General features: G+C 44.9%; 3 protein-coding genes across 5 annotated transcripts in view; 2 read left to right on the top strand and 1 right to left on the bottom strand.

Moving 5' to 3' along the window:
• Positions 1-4866, top strand: part of ZRSR2 (zinc finger CCCH-type, RNA binding motif and serine/arginine rich 2) — a 49223-nt gene extending 44357 nt beyond the window's left edge. The window contains exons 11-12 of one of the 2 annotated variants that reach the window (XM_085862409.1): positions 714-2211; positions 4588-4866. In XM_085862409.1, coding sequence (XP_085718535.1) covers positions 714-2211; positions 4588-4684 — 1595 coding nt within the window. In that variant the 3' untranslated portion in view covers positions 4685-4866. The remainder of the gene's footprint in view (positions 1-713; positions 2212-4587) is intronic. The other variant, XM_085862410.1, reaches the window with a different exon arrangement.
• LOC147009684 (AP-1 complex subunit sigma-1A-like) lies at positions 4826-20206 on the bottom strand. Of its 2 annotated transcripts, none has more exons than XM_085862412.1 (5): positions 20052-20206; positions 10972-11150; positions 9921-10029; positions 6845-6982; positions 4826-5443 (listed from the first exon to the last, which is right to left on the bottom strand). In XM_085862412.1, the coding sequence occupies exons 1-5, from the start codon at positions 20052-20054 to the stop codon at positions 5396-5398; spliced, it is 477 nt and encodes a 158-aa protein (XP_085718538.1). In that variant the 5' UTR covers positions 20055-20206; the 3' UTR covers positions 4826-5395. The 2 variants fall into 2 exon arrangements, with proteins under 2 accessions (XP_085718538.1, XP_085718537.1); XM_085862411.1 differs by lacking the exon at positions 20052-20206 and adding an exon at positions 15946-16197.
• A 458-nt stretch (positions 20207-20664) lies between these two features.
• Positions 20665-21535, top strand: part of LOC147009683 (uncharacterized) — a 5108-nt gene continuing 4237 nt past the window's right edge. The window contains exon 1 of the mRNA XM_085861200.1: positions 20665-20670. Coding sequence (XP_085717326.1) covers positions 20665-20670 — 6 coding nt within the window. The remainder of the gene's footprint in view (positions 20671-21535) is intronic.

Here is a 21535-nt window from a genome sequence, read left to right as displayed (position 1 = left end):
GCGCTGCAGTTTCCCCACCATGGCGCCGCACACGCTGGCCTCCAGGAGGCCCCACCTTACAGCGAAGGCGCACGTTGGTGATTTACCTCAGGAATAATCAGAAAAGAAGAGTGGGGATGAAATGAAGGAGAAAATGATTGAAGCAACCCTAGCTATTAGATCATCGCAACACACTCCCTCGTTGTCCTGCTAAACAAAAGGGGACTATCTACACGTATAATAATGGAATAACTGTCTTGAGACACCTGTTGTATGCATGCGGTTCCGAGAACCACAACAATATAAATACAGGACTCTCCCTCCTCCATTACTCTTCGACCCTCCCTTTCCTCATCAGTACTTATCACTTTATTCCTCCCACCCAAACTCTGCCACGTATGTGACATGGAGATGGCCCCGGCAAGCAGACATGGATATTTTGACAATAATAAGCATCACATTATGAAAGACTCTCTATTGACCTCTAAAGTGAATTGTAAACAAATGAATTTTCCACATCTTTATGCTGGTCTCATTTTTTTCCCCTCCATATGTTGTAGTTGCTCTCTTATGATGACATCATCAATAATCCAGCTTGGCTCTGCAGGAGCCTTTTCATCTTGTTTTTGATATGAGATTATTAATATTCTTGCATTGATGGCTATTTATTATTTCCTAATTTCAAAAGTATCTTTTTATCGCCAACATCTGCCCATTTATTTTTTCGTTCTTAGGACTTTTTGGCCGACAGCGCTGCCCCAAGGGCAAGAACTGCAATTTTCTTCACGTGTTCAGAAACCCCAGCAACGAGTTTTGGGAAGCAGATCATGACATAAATTCTGTTTCACCAACATCACAAAATACTGCGTCTGAATTTTCAGACAGTTCTAAGGGTCACAGATCATTAGGCAGACAGAGGTCAACTCGAGATTGGTGGTTGCGCAGTCATCGGCAGTCAAGGAGTCGAGAAATGTTAAGGAATTTTAGGCAAAGCGGAAGAGAGAAGTTGGCAAAGAGTCGGCGGCAAAGAGGTAGAGAGAGGTCGCCAAGGAGCTGGCGATCACGAAGTAGGGAGAGGTCAAGGAGCCAGTGGTCAAGAGGTAGGGAGAGGTCTCCAAGGAGTCGGCGGTCGAGAAGTATGGAGAGGTCACCACGGGGCCGGCGATCGAGAAGCGGGGAGAGGTCACCACGGGGCCGGCGATCGAGAAGCGGGGAGAGGTCACCACGGGGCCGGCGATCGAGAAGCAGGGAGAGCTCACCACGGGGCCGGCGATCGAGAAGCGGGGAGAGGTCACCACGGGGCCGGCGATCGAGAAGCGGGGAGAGGTCACCACGGGGCCGGCGATCGAGAAGCGGGGAGAGGTCACCACGGGGCCGGCGATCGAGAAGCAGGGAGAGCTCACCACGGGGCCGGCGATCGAGAAGCGGGGAGAGGTCACCACGGGACCGGCGATCGAGAAGCGGGGAGAGGTCACCACGGGGCCGGCGATCGAGAAGCGGGGAGAGGTCACCACGGGGCCGGCGATCGAGAAGCGGGGAGAGGTCACCACGGGGCCGGCGATCGAGAAGCGGGGAGAGGTCACCACGAGGCCGGCGATCAAGAAGCGGGGAGAGGTCACCACGGGGCTGGCGATCGAGTAGCGGGGAGAGTTCACCAAGTGGCCGGCGATTGAGAAGTGGAAAACCATCACCAATAAGTTTAAGATCGAGCCATAAAGACACTATAGGCCAAAACTGGAGGTTGCAGAGTAAAGAAAGTACTGCATTTTTACAGTTAAAGACTGTAAACAAATCAGAAGATCATAAGTCAATGAGCAAGGGAAACTCACCAAGCTCCATCAAGTCAGATGGCAAAAGCACTCCTTCCTGTGAAATTCAAGGATCACTTTTGGATCAAACAGAGAGTCTCCTTGAGCACAAAATGACCTGCAACTATTCTATGGGGCAAGATGTGGGTAAGGTCAAAAAAAGAAAGAAAGAAAGAAAGGAAAAGAAGGAGAAAAAACAAAAAAAGAAAAAGAAGGCTCATAGAGAGAATCAGGGTGAGCACAAGAGGAAGAAGCTGCTGTGCAGTGAAAAGCTTGAATCAAACAACAAAGGAGAGAGGGCGGTGGGATATGGGGAAGCAAACTTTGACGAAGGAAAGGAGGAAAGCGAAGAAGTCAAATTGAGCCAAGTTACCTTCTGGGATAATGAAAGAAATGGAGATTACAAGCAAGCAACAACGAGCAGGTATGCTCTAATGAGAGTATGAGTCGTGAATCTCTCGTGAAGTGGTAGAAAAATATGTCCAAACCTTGAAGCTGTGTTAAATTAACTTAAGATCTGATCATTAGATGTTATTGCAGTAAACGGAATGGAGAGGAAACATTGTCCAAAATTTACAAGCTGTTCACAGGTTCAGATCATCCTCAAACTTGAGTACTTTGCATTGCCATTTTTACCCATCACGACTCCATTACTGCAGTGAAATTTGTCTTCGGATATTAGCCTTTAAAATTTCCTTTGACTAGTACAGGATGTCCGAGACTCCGAGGAGGTATGCACACTTGCCTCTAAGCTGTCTAGCCTGGGTTTGAATCCCAACCCAGCTCTGAACTCTCATCCCCGTGTTTCACAGGCAGGGCGATTCATCAATGTGTGTGCCGTCCCTCAGAAGGACATTAAACCGGCATCCCTTCTACTGGCATTAGCGAAGGGGAGGCGAGCTATCGCCGGTACCCTTGCCAAATTCCAAAGTTCTGCCTTAACAATCGCTGAATGTCAGGCCTGGCCAGCCGGTTCGTGAAAGGCTAGAGTCAAAACGATCTCCCCCTGGCCAGCCCCGCAAAAATGTGGGAATAATTGTGGCTGTTTAAGAAGATTTCCTTTGATCAGGCAGTTCCCAAGAATATAATTTGTCACTTGAAAAGTAGGCAGACCTGATGTTTTCAAGGTGGTGCAGTTAAATCGTATTGTAAGTATAAACTGAAATGTTTATGTTGGAGGGAGAAGAAGAAGAAGAAGAAACTTCTTCTTCTTTGGGCTGCTCTTGTTAGGGGTCACCACAGCAGATCATCCGTTATGATCCGCATAATGATTTGGCACAGGTTTTACGCCGGATGCCCTTCCTGACACAACCCTGATCACCTCTTACGACACAGGGATCTGGTACACCTATTCTAACCAGGATATACACCGGCACAGTACACACTGGTACTCACTTCGCCGACCTCGGAAGGATGACAGGCTGAGTCAACCCCCTGGTGTATTAATTCAGTGGCCCAACGGGGCTTGAACTCAGGACCTTTTGGATCCCAAGCCACTACCTTAACCACTGCGCCAACACCAGACTTACATAAATGGAGATAATTCGGAATGATAATTATTACATAATTCGGAATGCTTTCTCAAATATCATAGATTGTCAGTAGATATGGATTTGTATTTTGAGGACACAGCTGAAGTTGTAAAAGAGAACAGTAGAACGACGATGGCGCCAAGTGTCAATGTGGGTGCGCCTGCTCGAGCTCATCAAAAATCCCATGCTATCTTTTGAAGAGGTGACCATCGTGTGCCGGTGCCTTTAAAATTATTTGAGTTGATCTTGCCCTTATAGCTGACAAGGTGAATTTTTTTTTTGAGTTGTGGAATCGTTCACGTGTTGTTGTGAGCAGTCTCTACGTCTTTCATCACCAGCTGACGATTTGACTGACGAAGCTGAAACTTTCAGGGATTAATGAGGGCACCCTGAAGTTATGCCTGTGCAAGTCTTGTTTGATTCCATCAAGTTTTAATTTGCCCATTTTGGCATATTTTCAAAAATCCTTTGTTGGGGGAGGATGGGTGCAATTGGAATGATCTGAGCTACTGTATATAACCGCAATGTATTATATATGCACATAAGCAGTACGCATGGTTTCACTTCATATACGTAACCCGGGTTAAATTTATTTTTTGGGAGCGATTGAGGCAGCAATCCGTCGCCTATACACCACCCAAATAAAGGGATGCGTCTGAAGAATGTGTTGTACACTTGGAACAAGATCACCTATAAGGTGGATACTCTGCTATGGTATTAATAATCATAAAGATAATACCACGATGCCCCCCCCTCCCCCGGTGGCTCCCGTAGGGGGTGGTTGCTTCTAGTTAAAATGATTTGAGGAACCTTTAAGCAAATACATGGCTTCAAAGCATTGGACATGGCAGGCAATTTGGCACTGAATGCATTTTGCTACAAATAATTTTTGCTGTGGGTTCTCAAGTGCAGTAGGTTAAAGGTTAACAGGTTTAAGCACCAGTGAATAGCACTGCAGAGGCCATTCAGGGGCCACATCGCTGCTTGCAGTGGTTGAGCAGTCTTACCCAATGAGAATGACATCCATGGCGAGCACCTGCCAATTTTGGGGCATTCCACATTTCGGAAAATAATTTTCCAAGGCCGAGTTGGTTTTACCGATCAAATTTGCATAACATTTATACTTATTTTGAGGGACACACCTTCCCACTGTTGCAATGTAGGATTATACTGCAGCTGATGCTGAGAATCTGTGCTCAAACTGCACTTTGTTAACCAGTAACCTTTGGGTAAGTTTCTCCTAACCATGTACATGTGTGTTCTAACAGTCCTATTGATACCCTGCTGCAAGAAGGCAGACAAGATGATAACAGAAATGAATGTGAAATGGTGATGGATGCGAATCAACAGGACGGGCACGACTAAGTTCATGGAAGCCGGGATGACGTGAGCACTCGAAACGCCATCCGATTCTTGGAAGTTGAGTGAATGTTGTACATTAAACCTGGAGTTGCATGAAGTTTGCAGCAGATACTGTCAACATGTAAATATCAATACAGCATAGACTTGTTTACAATCATTTCAAAATAAACCCTCATTTTATTGTGCATCCTGTACATTACTGCTCGAATCGCAACTCTGTACACATTCCCATCACAGCACGTGCTACTCCTATTCCGCACGGCACCGGGAGCTAATTTCCTCACCCCTCATTCTTGTTGTCACTTTACCCTTCGCTGGGGTCACGATGGGATAAGAAGGCACTTTAAATCGGGCAGTCAATGCACCAAGCGTGATCAAAATGGTAGCATTCCAAATCAAAAGTGAAATGACGGTCAAACGGCAAGCATGCAGCATTCCAATGGAATTTTAAATATAAATCAAGGAATCTGAAAAGTTCCACCTGCACATTTGTGTAGGCTCTGGGACTGAGCCAAGAATGTGTACTTGCGTTTAAAAAATAAAAATTGGTCACATATTCAAGTGAGTATTTACGAGCACACCACAAGTTCACTCCACACAAAATGGAACATCTTAGTTTCAGAGTGCACAATGCATTCCAAATCCAAATTGGTCCGATCGTTCTGTCGACGTGGAATGTCACCGACGACCGTCTCCCCTCCGTAACGAAGCCCGCTAGGCGAGGCCAAGCTCCTCCAGCATGGTCTTTGGTTCTTCAGTCTCCTGGTTGATGAGGGGGAAAGTGCACAGAAGCTTCGTGATTTGCACGCAAAGGCAAAACAAAACGTGTTCCAATCATTGCATTTGTGGAACACACTGGGGTGAGAAATCCCAAATTGGAGTGGATTTCGAAACAAGTAGGAGCATTAGAACTCACTCAACGCGACACGAGCGTCGTCACTGATTTTCTTGTCTTTTCCCGCTTTAACCAAGAGGGTTTAACCTGCGAAGGGTTCCTGAGAGGCAGCGATTAAATCGGCTTCGATTGCCAGATTTGGTTGGGTGTGTAACGCTAATGAATTGGGCTTTGAACCCATCATTGTTGGAGGAAACAGCTCATTAACAGCTATTGGTTTGGAGTGCTGGGTAAATGTTTCCCTGAAAGATTCGGACACTCCTTAAGAGCAAAACTAGCGGACGACCTCATATGTGTTCATTGACAACCGTGGACATGACACGTATTACGTGAAATAATGTGTCGGGCTCAAACTTGTACCACTGCATTATAGGATAATTTAAGATTGCTAAAGGCATTCTGTCATGCTCAGATGGGAACATCAAACAGGCTTTTTTTCAGTGGAATGACTCATGGGGTTAAGTTGCTTCCTCATCTGTCATTACCAAACTCTGTCATCAACATTTAGCTTGATCATAACCTGGACCAGTGCAAAATAAATATATTTCAAAAACCACAGCAAGGGTGATCCACAACAAAACACATTCCTCGAAATAAATAAATAGAGTTAATGGAGCACTTTACGTGGTCTTGAGAGGGGGGGGGGGTGGAAGAAAGATTTAAAAGGTTGTAGAAAAATTAATTTGTGGAACAAACAACGGGCACAAAAATTAATTTGTGGAAGAAAATTCAACCTCTCCACCGTATTTTACACCACCTAATTTAACGTCACATTAGTTCTTCGTGCCTGTTGTTTGTGTCCTTTATGATGTCCCTAAAAACAGTAAGTTTCTTGTTTGGAATGATCTTCAATTGTGTTTGACTGCCAGAGAGGCAGACAGATTAAAATGATTCTCGCACCTCTCTACGTATGTGTGAATGGGACGAATTCAGAGCCAAAGTACTGCAAAACTCCAGGTTTGTTTTCTGATTCATGTTCAAAACACAACATTCAAATGAGATCAAGTTGTTCCTCGATCATCGACTGACATAGTGAACCAATTGCTTAACCCCGCTTTTCTTCGTGCGCGTGAGGTAATAAGCACATGCACGACCTTTTTCATGTCAAGTTGCAATTGGAGCAAGCTTTGTGATGCAATACAGCTATCACAGGTAATCAGAATGAGAATTAGAAAGCCACCATCGGCTTCTTGTGTATCGACGCTGCGCACGAGTATCTAACCATCCCTGGAAGCAGCACAGTGAGTGTCCTTGAAGAAAACCCGTACCTCCTGTAAGAAATCGCTGTCTTCAATGGCTTTCAGGGCACGTTTTTTCGACGTCTCTTGCACTTCGCCTCCGAGTAAAAACTCATCCAAAATGAAGTAAGCCTTTTCGAAATTAAAGATTATGTCCAACTCGCAAACCTGAAAGCCAGAGACACATTCGTGAGAAACAATCCAATAATTTTAAACGTACAAATATCTTTTGTCGACGTGACCTTGACTGAGAAAATGACTGCCAACCAATAAACAAGATTGATTATGCATTTAATTAGAAGCTCCTCAAAACTACTTCCTGTTACAAGGTGTTCAAATGTAATCGGAAAATGAGGGATGCTTCAACTTTCCGAGACTTCAGCGAGCATCAGCTTTGAGTTTGCATCATTTAATACTTTATGGAAATGTCTAAAGTATCCTTAACAGTCGACACTCCGCATTCATTTACGTGCAATAACTTATGAACCACTCAATAAATTTCAACCACACTTGACACACTTATGGACTGTAATACAAAGACAAACTGACTCAATTTTAGATTTAACAGGTCAAAGGTCATGTGACCTTTGAAAAGCATTATGCAGACTATAACTCAAGTTAGAAGCATCTGATGATGATGTCTGTCTGTCTCTAATCAAGATCAAACTAACAGTGGGTTGACATCGAACATGGGCGGAGACATTTGTGTCATATTCTTATTCATATTTTTAACCTCCGCCATCGAAGATGGAAGGAGGTTACTGTTTTCACCCCTGTCTGTTTGTTTGTGAACAGTATTACGGAAAAACTACTGGACGGATTTCCACGAAACTTGGTGGGGGGATTAGGTATGGTTGTAAGGATTGTGGACTTTACATTGTGGACTTGGTCCAAAGTCTAATATGGCCGCTATGGTGGCCATTTTGAAAAAATATTTGAATTTTTGTTTTTGCATTTCTACATGTTTTAAGTGATTTCCAACCCCCAAAAAAAATTTTTGCAACTTTTTTTCAAAAAAATTTCGATTTTATTTGAAAAATATTTGAATTTTTTTTGCATTTCTACATGTTTTAAGTGATTTCCAACCCCCCAAAAAAATTGTTAGAGAAAAAAAAAATTTGCACCTTTTTTTCAAAAAAATTGACTTTTTTTTGGCATTTCTACATGCGCGTCGATCTAGTTTAGTTTATTCAATCGTGGTTCAGTAGAGTCTGATCCGTTTTGACCTTCAATGAATAGGATATCAGGTTCACTTAAGTGACCCAGCAGTATTGGCGGTGGAGGTTTTGCACTCTACCGAGTGCTCCCCCTCTAGTTTAATATGTTTTCACAGATATTTGAGTCAGTATTCAGATTAATACAGTTTCAATGGTTGTTTTGTTTTCTGAACTTGGTCATCTTTGTAAATACTAGTGCAGGCCCATACGTGCAAAAAAAGAAGAATTGTGACGTCAAAGCACCGTGTCCTGTCATTGGTTTGGTAAATAAATGGCCATAACTTGGGAACCACTTGTCCGATTAATATCAAACCTTGAAAAGGCACATACTCAGGTACCCAGCAATATACCTGGCAAGTTTCAATTAGATCGGACCAGTGGTTGTCGAGAAACAGCGGACGCACGCGCACACACGCGCACGCACGCACGCACGCACGCACACACAGTTTGAAACGCAATGACCTGTTGTGCGTGAATTCCCCTCCCCCCCCCCCCCCACTCAGGTTGGATCATCGATGACCATGTCTACATATCTTTACAAAATCCAATGAAACATTTGGGTTACACTGCAAAACAGATAAAGACGAGAACAGTCTGGTGGTATAAAGACTGTCGTCCCAGAGGTTGCGAGTTCAAATCTGGCCAAAGCGCTCTTTCGTAATTAGTAAAAATATTGCATTTAAATGCAGATATTATATTATTATTAAAGCAGCGGTATTATAATGACTGGGATTCTAACCTGAAATTAAGTCTCAGGAGATGTGTCAAGTCACTCCTGCATTATCAGTGGAAACGGCCATCTAATTTATAACCATTGGGGTGGGGGTGCCTGGTGTTGGCTTAATGGTTAGGGTGGTGGGATTGGGATCCCAGGGCCCTGAGTTCAAATCCCTCTCGACTGTTTAATTAATATCAGGTGGGGTTGACTCTGCCCGTCATCCTTCCGAGGTCAGCAAAGTGAGTGCCAGCTTGCTGGTATCCTGTGTCGGAGTGGTGACCCGTCCAGGATTGTGCCCCGTAGCCAAGGAGACTGCTAAGGCACCACCAACGCTCTGCACAGAGTATGGTCCCAATGGATAGGTGGGTGGGGGTAATCTGCCTGGTGTTGTAATTGACAGTCCAGTCATTGTGGTTGACTCTTATCCCATTCCTTTCACTTCACTTGTTACAGGTTTGTCTGGATTCACAAAACAAAAACAAAACCTAAGTTAAGTTAGTGTGTTAATGCACACAACGTGAAAATTCCCTCTGTTTTGCAAATACATTCTAGCTTTGGATTTTTCCAACACAAACATTTTGTAAGTCATCGGAACGGCTGCACAAGCAAGGGTCCACCATCGGTCTCTGATACAATTACTGCTGTTCATTGTGAATTCCCAAAGGTATGCTGGCTTCTAGTAGAACTGCCTTCATAATCATTTCGTATGCAGCCTGTTCCTGCTGGTTGCTTCTTTGCTGGGAGCGTGGCTATACCGCTGATGCAGTGCCCCCTGTTTCCAGTAAGCTGGTACTCATTTTCCCAACCTCTGAAGGATGCCAGCCTGGTGGTCAACCCATCTCGTGTTATTTAACGGCATGACGGGCTCAAAAGAACCTAAAATCTTAATCCAGCCACCTTAACTGATAAGCCAACACCAGGCTTGAAACTGCCCCGAGAATAGAGAATCACCACACTAACAGACTCCGTGCACATTTCGTTATTAAAGGGCACAAACCCTGACATGGATCCCCAGGAGCACATGACGATTCAAGTTAAATGATATTCTGGTGCAGGTTCAGCATAAACAAACATGTATGCGTGACACGTGGATGTCACATTATTGATGAATCAAACTGGTGCTGTTGGATTACTAGTGGGTGTGCAAGTGTGGGTGCGTAAGAGTTTTTACATTTCCAAAGTACTGGTCGAGAAGCTCGACGTAGCGGTGAATTAACTCCAGGATTATAAGCTCGTTGTCCTGGCATTCCACACCACAGCAAAAAAACAAACTTGCATACCTGTTTGAAGAGACCAGGAGATGAGGACAGGAAAGGAATGTTGGAGGAAGGAAAGAGTAGGTCAGGTTGGAGAAAGAAAATTCAAATTTTATCAGGAGCAGTGAATTTCATTGCAATGTTAAATGGCCTTAAACTTACTCCAATAAAGTATATTAGATATGACAATTGGGAAGCAAAACTGAAATCAATTGGTAATAATAAAATCGCATGACATCATATAAAAGATACAAGTGCAACAAATGTCGAACATATACTTTACAGAAACAGCCAATCCCTGATCCCTCTCCCCACCCCCCCCATTTGGCTGGTGCTGCTGGTTCCCCATCTTAAGCCCTTGAGGCTGTGGAGTGCAAGACGATACATGTGATTGGAATCTCAAGACAAGAGGCTGAGTCCCAGCGTCTGCTTCTTGCTCACTGCAGGCATGGGAGTTGCCTTTGTCTTTTTTTTTTTTCTTCTTCTTGTAACTGGTTCTAATCTGGTCTTATTCCTTGGGCCCTCAACTCTCTACCCCACCCCTGTCCCTCCGCATCACACACGTGCTCTGCCAGAAACATTATGGTTGCTACATTCCCCAGGTCAAAACATTCATGGTCACCTTGTTTCGTTCAACCCGTCTCCCTTGTGGAACAGTCTTCCAGAGTCTCGAGCTTCATGTTCTTCCCTCATGGACTTAAAGTGTGCTTTCTTCACTCTATCCCTGAGCTTTACTGCACCTGATAAGGCACTGTCCCCCTTTTCATTGTGCTGTAGTACATCCTAGTCCTGCGGTTTCCTGTCGCTTGTTGCTCCCCTCTGCATGAACATCTGTAGCTGTGTGAGTAACGTGTAGAAAAACACACAACACACAAGATAGTTACATCTGTCACATACAAGCGTGAAGTGCTTCAAGTCGTACATACGACAAGCCAAAATAATCAGATTATACTTAAACCTCCACACCTCTTGTAAACGAGCTTCAGTTCCCGCCAATCCAAAAAGTTACTTGTCCTCTGCTTCCGTGCCAGAACCATGGCAGTTATCTCGCGGACTATTTTCTTCCTGTCCCTCTCGGCAAGTGCCACGTACCATTTCTGCAAGCGGAGCTTTCCCTGCCGGCTGAACAGCACAATGAAATTGATCTGTAATGGTTGGAAAGACAAAGGGAAAGCAAAGGAGACATTCGAGTGAAAGGTAAAGCGATTACTAACGATTTACAGTTTTCATCAACGTTTTTCCAAGATTATCATCGTCTGTGAAGTATTCATTCATACCCCTTGACTTGCTTACATTTTGTTGTGTTACAACCCGAATTTAAAATGGATTAAGTTTTTTTAAACATTTTTTTGTCACTGATCCACATAAAATCCACCATGATAACAGTGGAATTGAATATATATATTTTTGACAAATTAATAAAAAAATTAAAAGCTGAAATGTCTTGAGTCAATAATTGTTCAACCCCTTTGCTATGACACTCCAAATTGAGCTCTGGTGCAACCATTTTCCTTTGATCATCCTCGAGATGTCTCCACAACTTGGAGTCCACCTGCGGCAAATTCATTTGATTGGACATGATTGAGAAAGAAATACATTTCTATATGAGGTCCCACCGTTGACGGTGCATGTCAGAGCAGAAACTCTACCATGGAGTCCAAGGAATTGTCTGGAGAACCCCGAGATAGAATTGTGAGGAGGCATAGATCTGGGGAAGGGTACAAAACAATTTCTCGTGTTGAAAGTTCCCAAGAGCACAGTGAGCTCAATCATTTGGAAATGGAAAGAATATGGAACTACCCAGACTCTTCCTCGAGCTGGCAGTCCGACTAAAAAGGACATCAGAGAGGTGACCAAGAACCCAACGACCACTCTGACAGGACTACAGAGTTCCTTCACTGAGATGGGAGGACCAGGAGATGGTCCACTGTCAGAAAACACTTCACAAATCTCGGCTTTATGGGAGAGTGGCCAGGTGGAGGCCACTCCTGAGAAAAAGGCACGTGACAGCACACCTGAAGTTTGCAAAAAGGCACGTGAAAGACTCCGAGAGAATGAGGCAAAATATTATGTGGGCTGATGAGATGAAAGTTGAACCCTTTGGCCTGAACGTAAAGCGTTACGTCTGACAGAAACTGAGCACAGCCCATCACCCACATAACACCATCCCGACTGGGAAGCATGGTGGTGACAGCATCATGCTATGAGGATGCTTTTAAGCGGCAAGGACCGAGAGACTTCTAAGGATAGAGGGAACGATGAATGGAGCGAAATACAGACAAATCCTTGAGGAGAACCTGCTACAGAGTGCAAAAGACCTGAGACTACGGCGAAGACGTGCGTTCCAACAGGACAATGACCCCAAGCATACAACGAAAGCAACACTGGAAAGGCTTCAGAACAAGAACGTGAAAAGTCCTTGAGTGACCCAGCCAAAGCCTAGACTTGAATCCCAATGAGAATCTGTGGAAAGACTTAAAGATTGCTGTTCACCGACACTCCCCATCCAACTTGACAGAGCTTGAGCAAATCTGCAAGGAAGAATGGGAGAAAATCCCCAAATCCAAATGTGCAAAGCTGATACAGAAATACCCAAGAAGACTCGGAAGCTGTAATCACTGCCAAAGGAACTTCTCGAAGTATTCACTCAGGGGTTGAATATTTATGTCAATGAGATATTTCTGTATTTCATTTTTAATTAATATGTAAACATTTCTGAAAACATGTTTTCACTCTCATTATGGGGTGTTTTGTGTAGATCAGTGACATTTAAAAAAAAAAATTTCATCCATTTTGAATTCAGCCTGAACTACAACAAAATGTGACAAAAGTCAAAGCATGTGAATACTTTCTGAAAGCCTTGTATATATTTATTTTAATGGCACCTTTAACACGTTTGTCTACTTGCAACCACTGTGAAAGGCTCTCTCATTCGTCAAACAAAATATTATTTCAGGGACAGCTTGAGCTGAAGTGGCCAGGCTGACCGAGAACAGAACTCGGTCATTGGTTCAAGCATGCATGTCAACAAGAGAGCTGCAAAATCACATGAAACCATGACAGATGTTACAGACAACCCAGTCATCAGGGTGGGAACAAAGGTCAACATTCAATCACATTTTTAAAGAACACACTGATGCACAACTAACATCGTCAGTGTTTGATCATATCTTTGCCTGGGCTCATGGCTCGTCTGCAGCATCAGATTATAGGGTTCTAGCTTCAAGCTTAAGCAAGAGTGGGAAGGAGTTGGAGGAGTTTCAGCATGTTGTGTGAACACATCCAATGGTAAACGAGTTGAACCACATTCCATGATGGCAATTCATCTGAAAGCTGGTTATAGCCAAGACATCTTCACACTCAGCCAGAGCACAGCCGATCTGTGTGCTCGTACCCGAGCTGGGTTTGATCCCCAGTGGTGGTGAATCTATTTAATCAAAATCCACTACTGCAAGGGCTGCCAAGATGGCCGAGAGGTACGGACACTCGCTTCTGAGCTGTTTCGCCTGGGTTCGAATCCCGACCCAGCTTTTCACAGGCAGGGTGATTCATCAACGTCTGTGCTATCCCTCGGAGGGACGTTAAACTGGCTCTCCCGTCTGTACACTTTAGTTGGTGGATATTAAAGATCCCACGGTGTCCTTCGTGAAGAGTAGGCGAGCCATCGCCTCTACCCTGAATAAATTACAAATTCCTACCCTGACTTCCTGTGTTGGAGTGGTGACCCGTCTGACATTGTAAGCCTCGTCAAGAAACTGCTTCAGCAGACCCGAGGCTCTATATAGGCAGGGCACATGAACGAATGGACCATTGTGGTGATGGCAGAGTTGGCGAGTCATGAGCCCCCTGGATGTGGACGTTACACCAGCTTTCCCACCAGCAGTCATGCAACGTAAGTGAGATCACGGTGACTTTCGCAAGAGTATCCCTCTGGGACACCAACATGGTGGCAAGAGCTCCTTTCAGACTATCAAATTCAAGTTAATCCATCGGAGTCAATCAGATGCTCATCTAACGTGTTTCAGAATCAAAGCATGTCGAGTTTTGTCAATCTGGGAAAAATGTAGCTGGAAAATCGAAAATTTTCAAAAGCTTCTCCCAATGCATGCTTCACTACATTCCGAATGCAGGGGCTCCAGCCAACACTAAACCTGTTGACATGTGAGGTGGGAACATTCTTCCCCAAAAATGAGGCAATTATGGAAGAAATGCAAGCGACTATTAATCTTCAGTGACATTGCATATGCCCCTATTACTGCGGATTACTTTTGAAAGTGAAGCCATGAACCAGGACAATGCATGATATTGAGAGGAACAAACCACATAACTATGCATGCACGAACATCCGTTTGGGATGGGAAGCATTTGTGGGGATAAAGGGACCAAGTCACATAATCAATAATGATCAATTGAGATCTGGAAAACACCTAACCATTGACAAGTGACTGTTTTGTCCGGCATTGGGGTTGGAGGGATATCCTCGGAGGTATGCACACTCACACCCGAGTTGTCTAGCCTGGGTTTGAATCCCGACTCAGCTCTGAACTGTCATCCTGGTGTTTTACCAGCAGTGCGAAGCATCCACCTGTGCCATCCTTCAGATGAATGTTAAACTGGGTGACATGTCTGCCGGCATTAGTTGGTCGATGTTAAGGAACCCACAGTGTCCATCACGAAGAGTAGGTGGGTTATCACCGACGTCGTAAACAAATGACAAATTCCAGCACTAACTGACTGCTGGGAAAGCAATGGCAAACCACCGAGCACAACCCTTACCTTACCAAGGGACTGCTTTGGCAGCACCATTGCTCTATCAAAGGCAGAGGTAGTTGCCTTGTAGTACATTGATACTGAGGAGTCCTTCATACCACCTGTGAGCTCGCTTCAGGGGGGGGGGGGGGAGACTTCTGTGCAAACTATTCATTCAAAATGCCAGGGGCAGAAGAGGTTCATGATGCTAATGGTCTCACCGAAAGTGTCATTCGTATTCTGCCCGAAGGCAGGTCCAGCACTGTCAAAGCAGTTTCTTGGGAAGAGTTTTACTGGCTGGTTTGCCACGGCCTTCCCAGCAGTTTGTTCATTGTGCCGGTGATAGCTCGCCTACTCTTCACGAAGGACACCGTGGGTTCTTTCATGTCCACCAACTCATGCCGGCAGGTGGGACGTCCGTTCGAGGGATGGTTCAACTCCCGATCTGACTATAAACTCTCGGATCAGTGCTTCAATGGCAGGGTGATGCATCATGAGGTGCGCCATCCTTCAGATGGACGTTGAACTGGGCGTCACGTTCCCCCAGCATCGGTTGGTGGACGTCAAAAATGCAACGTCTTTCTCCGAAGAGTAGGTGAGTTGTTGCCGGCACCCTGAAATCTTGTTACAGATTCCTGCCCAAATTCGCTCAACATGAACGATAGGCCGAGCCAGCGCCACAAAAAAAAAGTGTGATAAACGGAGTCGTTGGAGCAGGCATAGTTGCAATTACTTGAGACCAAGCGAGAAATAAATTTGGGAAATGTTATTTTGAACAACCGCTGGTTGTAAAGATCCCCTAGGTCATCATCAACATCCCAAATGAAATAACAAATCACTTTCCCCTCCAAACAAGAGTTAAGAAAGTGCAAGTTTACAACTTCCGCGCAGTAGTTTGGGAGAATCTATTGTCATACTATCCGCCGACGCAGTCCCTCACTAATCTTTCCCAAGACTAGTGTTCCTTGTTATCCAAAAGGAAATGATCTGCATGTTTAAAGGCTCCCTCCAATTCAAAAGAATGGTGACAAAAGCAAACCGATCACCATATCAACAAGCTTTCAACAAAGCCTCGGCAGACCCACCCTCCATTGTTAATCTTGCCCTTTTGAGGTCACAAGTGGAAATGAAACAGGAAAAGAAAGAAAATAATAATAAAATAAAAAAATAAAAAAATATATAAATGCTCACTTCGCTCATCATTGCACAGGTCACGGGGTCAAACGGATGAATTTCTTGTTCGGCAGCTTTTTGGTTTCGCAACACAGCTCTTCCACGGCAACAACAGAAAACTCGGCGATCAAATAGCCTTGCGTATTACTCAATATGCTCAGAGAACAATCCACCACCTTCATACAGCCAGGATTCTCAATCTCAGGTTTCCACTGCATTCTTCACAATCGAATGAACACGTTGCAAAGTAGAAGGGCACTCGGTAGAGCGCATTCCTCCGCCATGCAATGCCTGATCCAGTACAACATATCAGGCCAATATTTTTTTTGAAACACTATGCTATATGTTGTTTTTCACCACATCTCTCGATGCTGAAGAATAATTTCAAAAATTAAAAAAATAATTCTCATGTCCAGACCCGGATCCGGATCTTCACCAAAATCTAATCAGTTCGTCCTCGTCACACACGTAACCTGTCCACCAAGTTTCATCCGAATCTGTGCATCAAGTTTGGAGACATCCTGCTCACAGACAGACAGGGGTGAAAACACAACCTCCGTCCACCTTAGGTGGCAGAGCTAAACATAAAAACACACACACACACACACACACACACACACACACACACACACACACACACACACACACACACACACACACACACACACACACACACACACACACACACACACACACACACACACACACACACACACACACACACACACACACACACTTCAATTTATCCCTCCGTGCTGACTGAAAATGGCTACACCAAGTCTCAAGTAAATGTTCAGCAATTAAAGTTCTCATCTCCTGATTGTACAATCTTGTAATCACACTTATCGTGTTGCTATTCTTTTGTTTAGTTATTTATTTATTTATTTTATTCTCCAAGCGATATCACACGAAGTAACGTGAACGAAAACCAAGGGAGATCAATCGAAAGAAGACGACATGGGCTCAACAATTTAAAGACTGAAAGAGAATGTCAACGCACGACGATGGTTTCAACACTCAAAGTGACGACGTGATATATTACTCACGACTTGCCAGTTCAAACACGAATCATCGAGCTCGTCTCTTCTTTTAACAAGAGCCTGGAGATTTAAGCTTGTCAGTATATTTAACTGATTTTTCTTTTTTCTGAGAAGCAAATTCAGTTTCATCTTCAAAGAGCAGGCGATCAACATGGGGGGGGGGGAGTCAGAGTAAATCCACACCAAGAGATCGCAAACAGTGTTGTAACGGAGAAACTTGAAAGGGAGACCGTTAGATTGATGCAGTTTCACAATCGGCGGATTTTCACTCCAAATAGCAGATCCCATCAGGTTCACGAGGTCATGAACCCACCTGCTGTATGGTGCGGAAAACATTACACTTTGGTGGCATGATGACAATGCATGATTGTGTGTGTGTGTGTGTGTGTGTGTCAGAATCACGGTGTGGTCACCTGAATCACCTGGTCAGAATCACGTGAAACAGAGGTACAAACATGGCGTATTCGTGACAAAACTCAAATCAATGACCCTTGAAGTTCTGTGACAATCCAATTTTTTTAAATCAATGTTAGATTGCCAGTTTGTTTGAAATGTTTGCAACATGAACAGGGTCAAAGCATTTAATACAAGGTGCACTGGTCTTGTGCCAAAAACCTTCACGACATCAACAACATACACAATCTCAGGCTGAAGTAATAAAATACCAAAGAGACACTCAGGTCCAAGATGAGAATGAAAACCGAGCCTCATGTTTGTTGTCACCATCGTATGCCTTCTACTCCCCCACCAACTTACCTTATCTCTCTACCCCACCCTCCTCCTTCATCTCTTCCCCCACCCGTCATCTCATCTCCATCCCAAGCTCACATCTTACCCCACTCTCTACTCATCTGTTCCTCCACCCACATGTTTCATATCCCCTCATCACATCTCCCATCCCCTTTTATCGAATCCACAACCTCATGATCTCCTCTCCCTCCCTCAAACCACTCAACTGATCTCTTCTCCCAACCCCTTTCATCTCGCCCCCCCCATCTCATCATCTCACCCCCCATCTCATCATCTCGCCCCCCCAATCCCCTCATCTCATATCCACCCGCACCCTCACCTCACCTTCTCTCACCCCGCACCCTCACCTCACCTTCTCTCCCCCCGCACCCTCACCTCACCTTCTCTCCCCCACACCCTCACCTCACCTTCTCTCACCCCCTACTCACCATCCCTCACCTTCTCTAACCCCACACCCTCACCTCACCTTCTCTCACCCCAAACTCTCACCCTCACCTCACCTTCTCTAACCCTGCACCCTCACCTCACCCTACACCCTCAACTCACCTTCTGTCACCCCACACCCTCACCTCATCTTCTCTCACCCCACACCATCATCTCATCTTCTCTCACCCCACACCATCATCTCATCTTCTCTCACCGCACACCATCATCTCATCTTCTCTCACCCCACACCATCATCTCATCTCACCCCACCCATCTCATCTTCTCACCCCACACCACCCCCTCATCTCATCTTCTCTCACCCCACACCACACCATCTCATCTTCTCTCACCCCACACCACACCCTCATCTCATCTTCTCTCACCCCACACCACACCCGGATCTCATCTTCTCTCACCCCACACCACACAATCTCATCTTCTCTCACCCCACACCACACCATCTCATATTCTCTCACCCCACACCATCTCATCTTCTCACCCCACACCACACCATCTCATCTTCTCTCACCCCACACCACACCATCTCATCTTCTCTCACCCCACACCACACCATCTCATCTTCTCTCACCCCACACCACACAATCTCATCTTCTCTCACCCCACACCACACAATCTCATCTTCTCTCACCCCACCCCACACCATCTCATATTCTCTCACCCCACACCATCTCATCTTCTCACCCCACACCACACCATCTCATCTTCTCTCACCCCACACCACACCATCTCATCTCATCTTCTCTCACCCCACACCACACCATCTCATCTTCTCTCACCCCACACCACACCATCTCATCTTCTCTCACCCCACACCACACCATCTCATCTTACCCCACACCACACCATCTCATCTTCTCTCACCCTACACCACACCCTCATCTCATCTTCTCTCACCCCACCCCACACCATCTCATCTCATCTTCTCTCACCCCACACCACACAATCTCATCTTCTCTCACCCCACACCACACCATCTCATCTCATCTTCTCTCACCCCACACCACACCATCTCATCTTCTCTCACCCCACACCGCGCAATCTCATCTTCTCTCACCGGGCACCACACAATCTCATCTTCTCTCACCCCACACCACTCAATCTCATCTTCTCTCACCCCACCCCACACCATCTCATCTCATCTTCTCTAACCCCACACCCTCACCTCACCTTCTCTCACCCCAAACTCTCACCCTCATCTCATCTTCTCTCACCCCACACCACACAATCTCCTCTTCTCTCACCCCACACCACACAATCTCATCTTCTCTCACCCCACACCACACCATCTCATCTCATCTTCTCTCACCCCACACCACACAATCTCATCTTCTCTCACCCCACACCACACAATCTCATCTTCTCTCACCCCACACCACACAATCTCATCTTCTCTCACCCCACACCACACAATCTCATCTTCTCTCACCCCACACCACACAATCTCATCTTCTCTCACCCCACACCACACAATCTCATCTTCTCTCACCCCACCCCACACCATCTCATCTTCTCTCACCCCACACCATCTCATCTCATCTTCTCTAACCCCACACCATCTAATCTTCTTTCACCCCACACCCTCATCTCATGTCTCCCATCCTCTTTCACCTGGTAATTTATTCATTTTTACCTCTTTTCGTTTCAATCATTTTTATCTACAAACCATTTAAAGTGGAACTTTTAATCAGAGAATTTCATTTAATTCCTCATCGACCCTTTTATTTTCATAACACAACCATCTTCAACTACAACCTTACCTTACCTTTCCTTACCTTTCTCCGCCAACACACCTTTATCGACCTGGCTACGACACCGACATTTACATCGCACTCATCGAATCACGAACGTACCTGTCGGACAGGTGTCCGACCGACGCACCGGACTCACCATTTCACGTTCGTCGCGTCGATCAATCCGAATGTCCGGCTTCCTTCTTCACACTCATTTCATTCATCGACCATTTCATTCATCGAACATTTCATTCATCGCATCATTCCAGGTGTTTTTCTCTGGGTTCTTTTCTTTTCTTCAATCTGAAAACTATTTTTCATGAACAATACTATTAACGTGTGTAATAAATTATTAATGCTCCCTAATTATTTTTAGTTCACACAATTAATCATTCATTATCGCTCCCCTTATTTATTTATTTATCTTCGATTCGTTCTCTCAGAATGATTAATATATTTATTTTCCGAAACATCGTCACTGAAGGAGACTTTATTAATTTTATTATCCGAACGTGTTTCCATTAAAAAAAAAAAAATTCCTCACATTTTTACATCACCCTTTCGCTTGTATTAATTATTTTTTTTTTATTAATATTAATCTTCGAGGACATTGTAGTTGACGAATAATGTGACGTACTCAATGATCGCTCCAGATATTTGATAAATCACTTTGATGTGGTAAAACAAAGAAAAAGGAGAACACCAGCCGAGCGAACAATATCTGAGTGAACACACCCTGAGAACATTTTTGAACCGCCACAATACTCGTCATGCAGGCAATTCATGCCGTCGGTTTGTAAATTACTCACCAGGACAGCGATTTACAGTCGAATTTTCGTGCTGTCAGGTCGCACCCAGTACAGTCCTTATAAAGTGTCGAGATGCGATAGTAGTTATATTTCTCAGATTTCCTGAGAGGTTTTTGGATGTTGTTGATGTCGGGATTTGCGTGTTATGTAACATCATGCAGACTCGACAGGGTTCCCTGCAGACGTCGGCCATGTTGGAGGGCAGGATCTCCTGTTTCCACCCCTGGGGTGTGTGTCCACTTGTACCAATCACCTTGCTGTAGCTTGCCAATCAAACCGTGATCCTCATGAACCGCTCCTTTGGAATGCTTTATTGAGTGCTGGAGCGACTTGACGAGCGCTACCCAAACTATTGGTGATGAAACGCAACTCTGATCCCCATAACAACTGGATAGGGGGGGGGGGGTACGGTCATTTTTTGTAACTATTGTCCGCCATGTTTGTTCACCCAATGAGTGCACGAACGCTCAATCGGAAAGTTGCCAACACGAACACCTCACGCAAGACATTCTGTCACACACATACACATACACATACACACCTCACGCAAGACATTCTCTCAAACACAAACACACATACACACACACACACACACACCCAAAACTCACGCAAGACATTCTCTCACACACAAACACACATACACACACACACACACACACACACACACACACACCCAAAACTCACGCAAGACATTCTCTCAAACACAAACACACACACACACACCTCACGCAAGACATTATCTCACACACAAACACACATACACACACACACACACACACACACACACACACACACCCAAAACTCACGCAAGACATTCTCTCATACACAAACA

Source organism: Eptatretus burgeri, chromosome 17, assembly GCF_056783735.1.
Source record: "Eptatretus burgeri isolate ZD-2024b chromosome 17, Ebu_testis_v1, whole genome shotgun sequence".
NCBI classification, from domain to species: Eukaryota; Metazoa; Chordata; class Myxini; order Myxiniformes; family Myxinidae; genus Eptatretus; species Eptatretus burgeri.
The sequence above is the reverse complement of the archived record's forward strand: the minus strand, read 5'-3'. Positions and strand labels throughout refer to the sequence as shown.

Excerpts from the sequence above, each read along its gene's own strand:
- LOC147009684 (XM_085862411.1), bottom strand. Across the intron at positions 6,983-9,920 it reads TCGACCAGTACTTTGGAAAT|GTTTGCGAGTTGGACATAAT; the intron begins GTAAAAACTCTT and ends TCTGGCTTTCAG. Across the intron at positions 5,444-6,844 it reads ACAGCGATTTCTTACAGGAG|GAGACTGAAGAACCAAAGAC; the intron begins GTACGGGTTTTC and ends CTCATCAACCAG.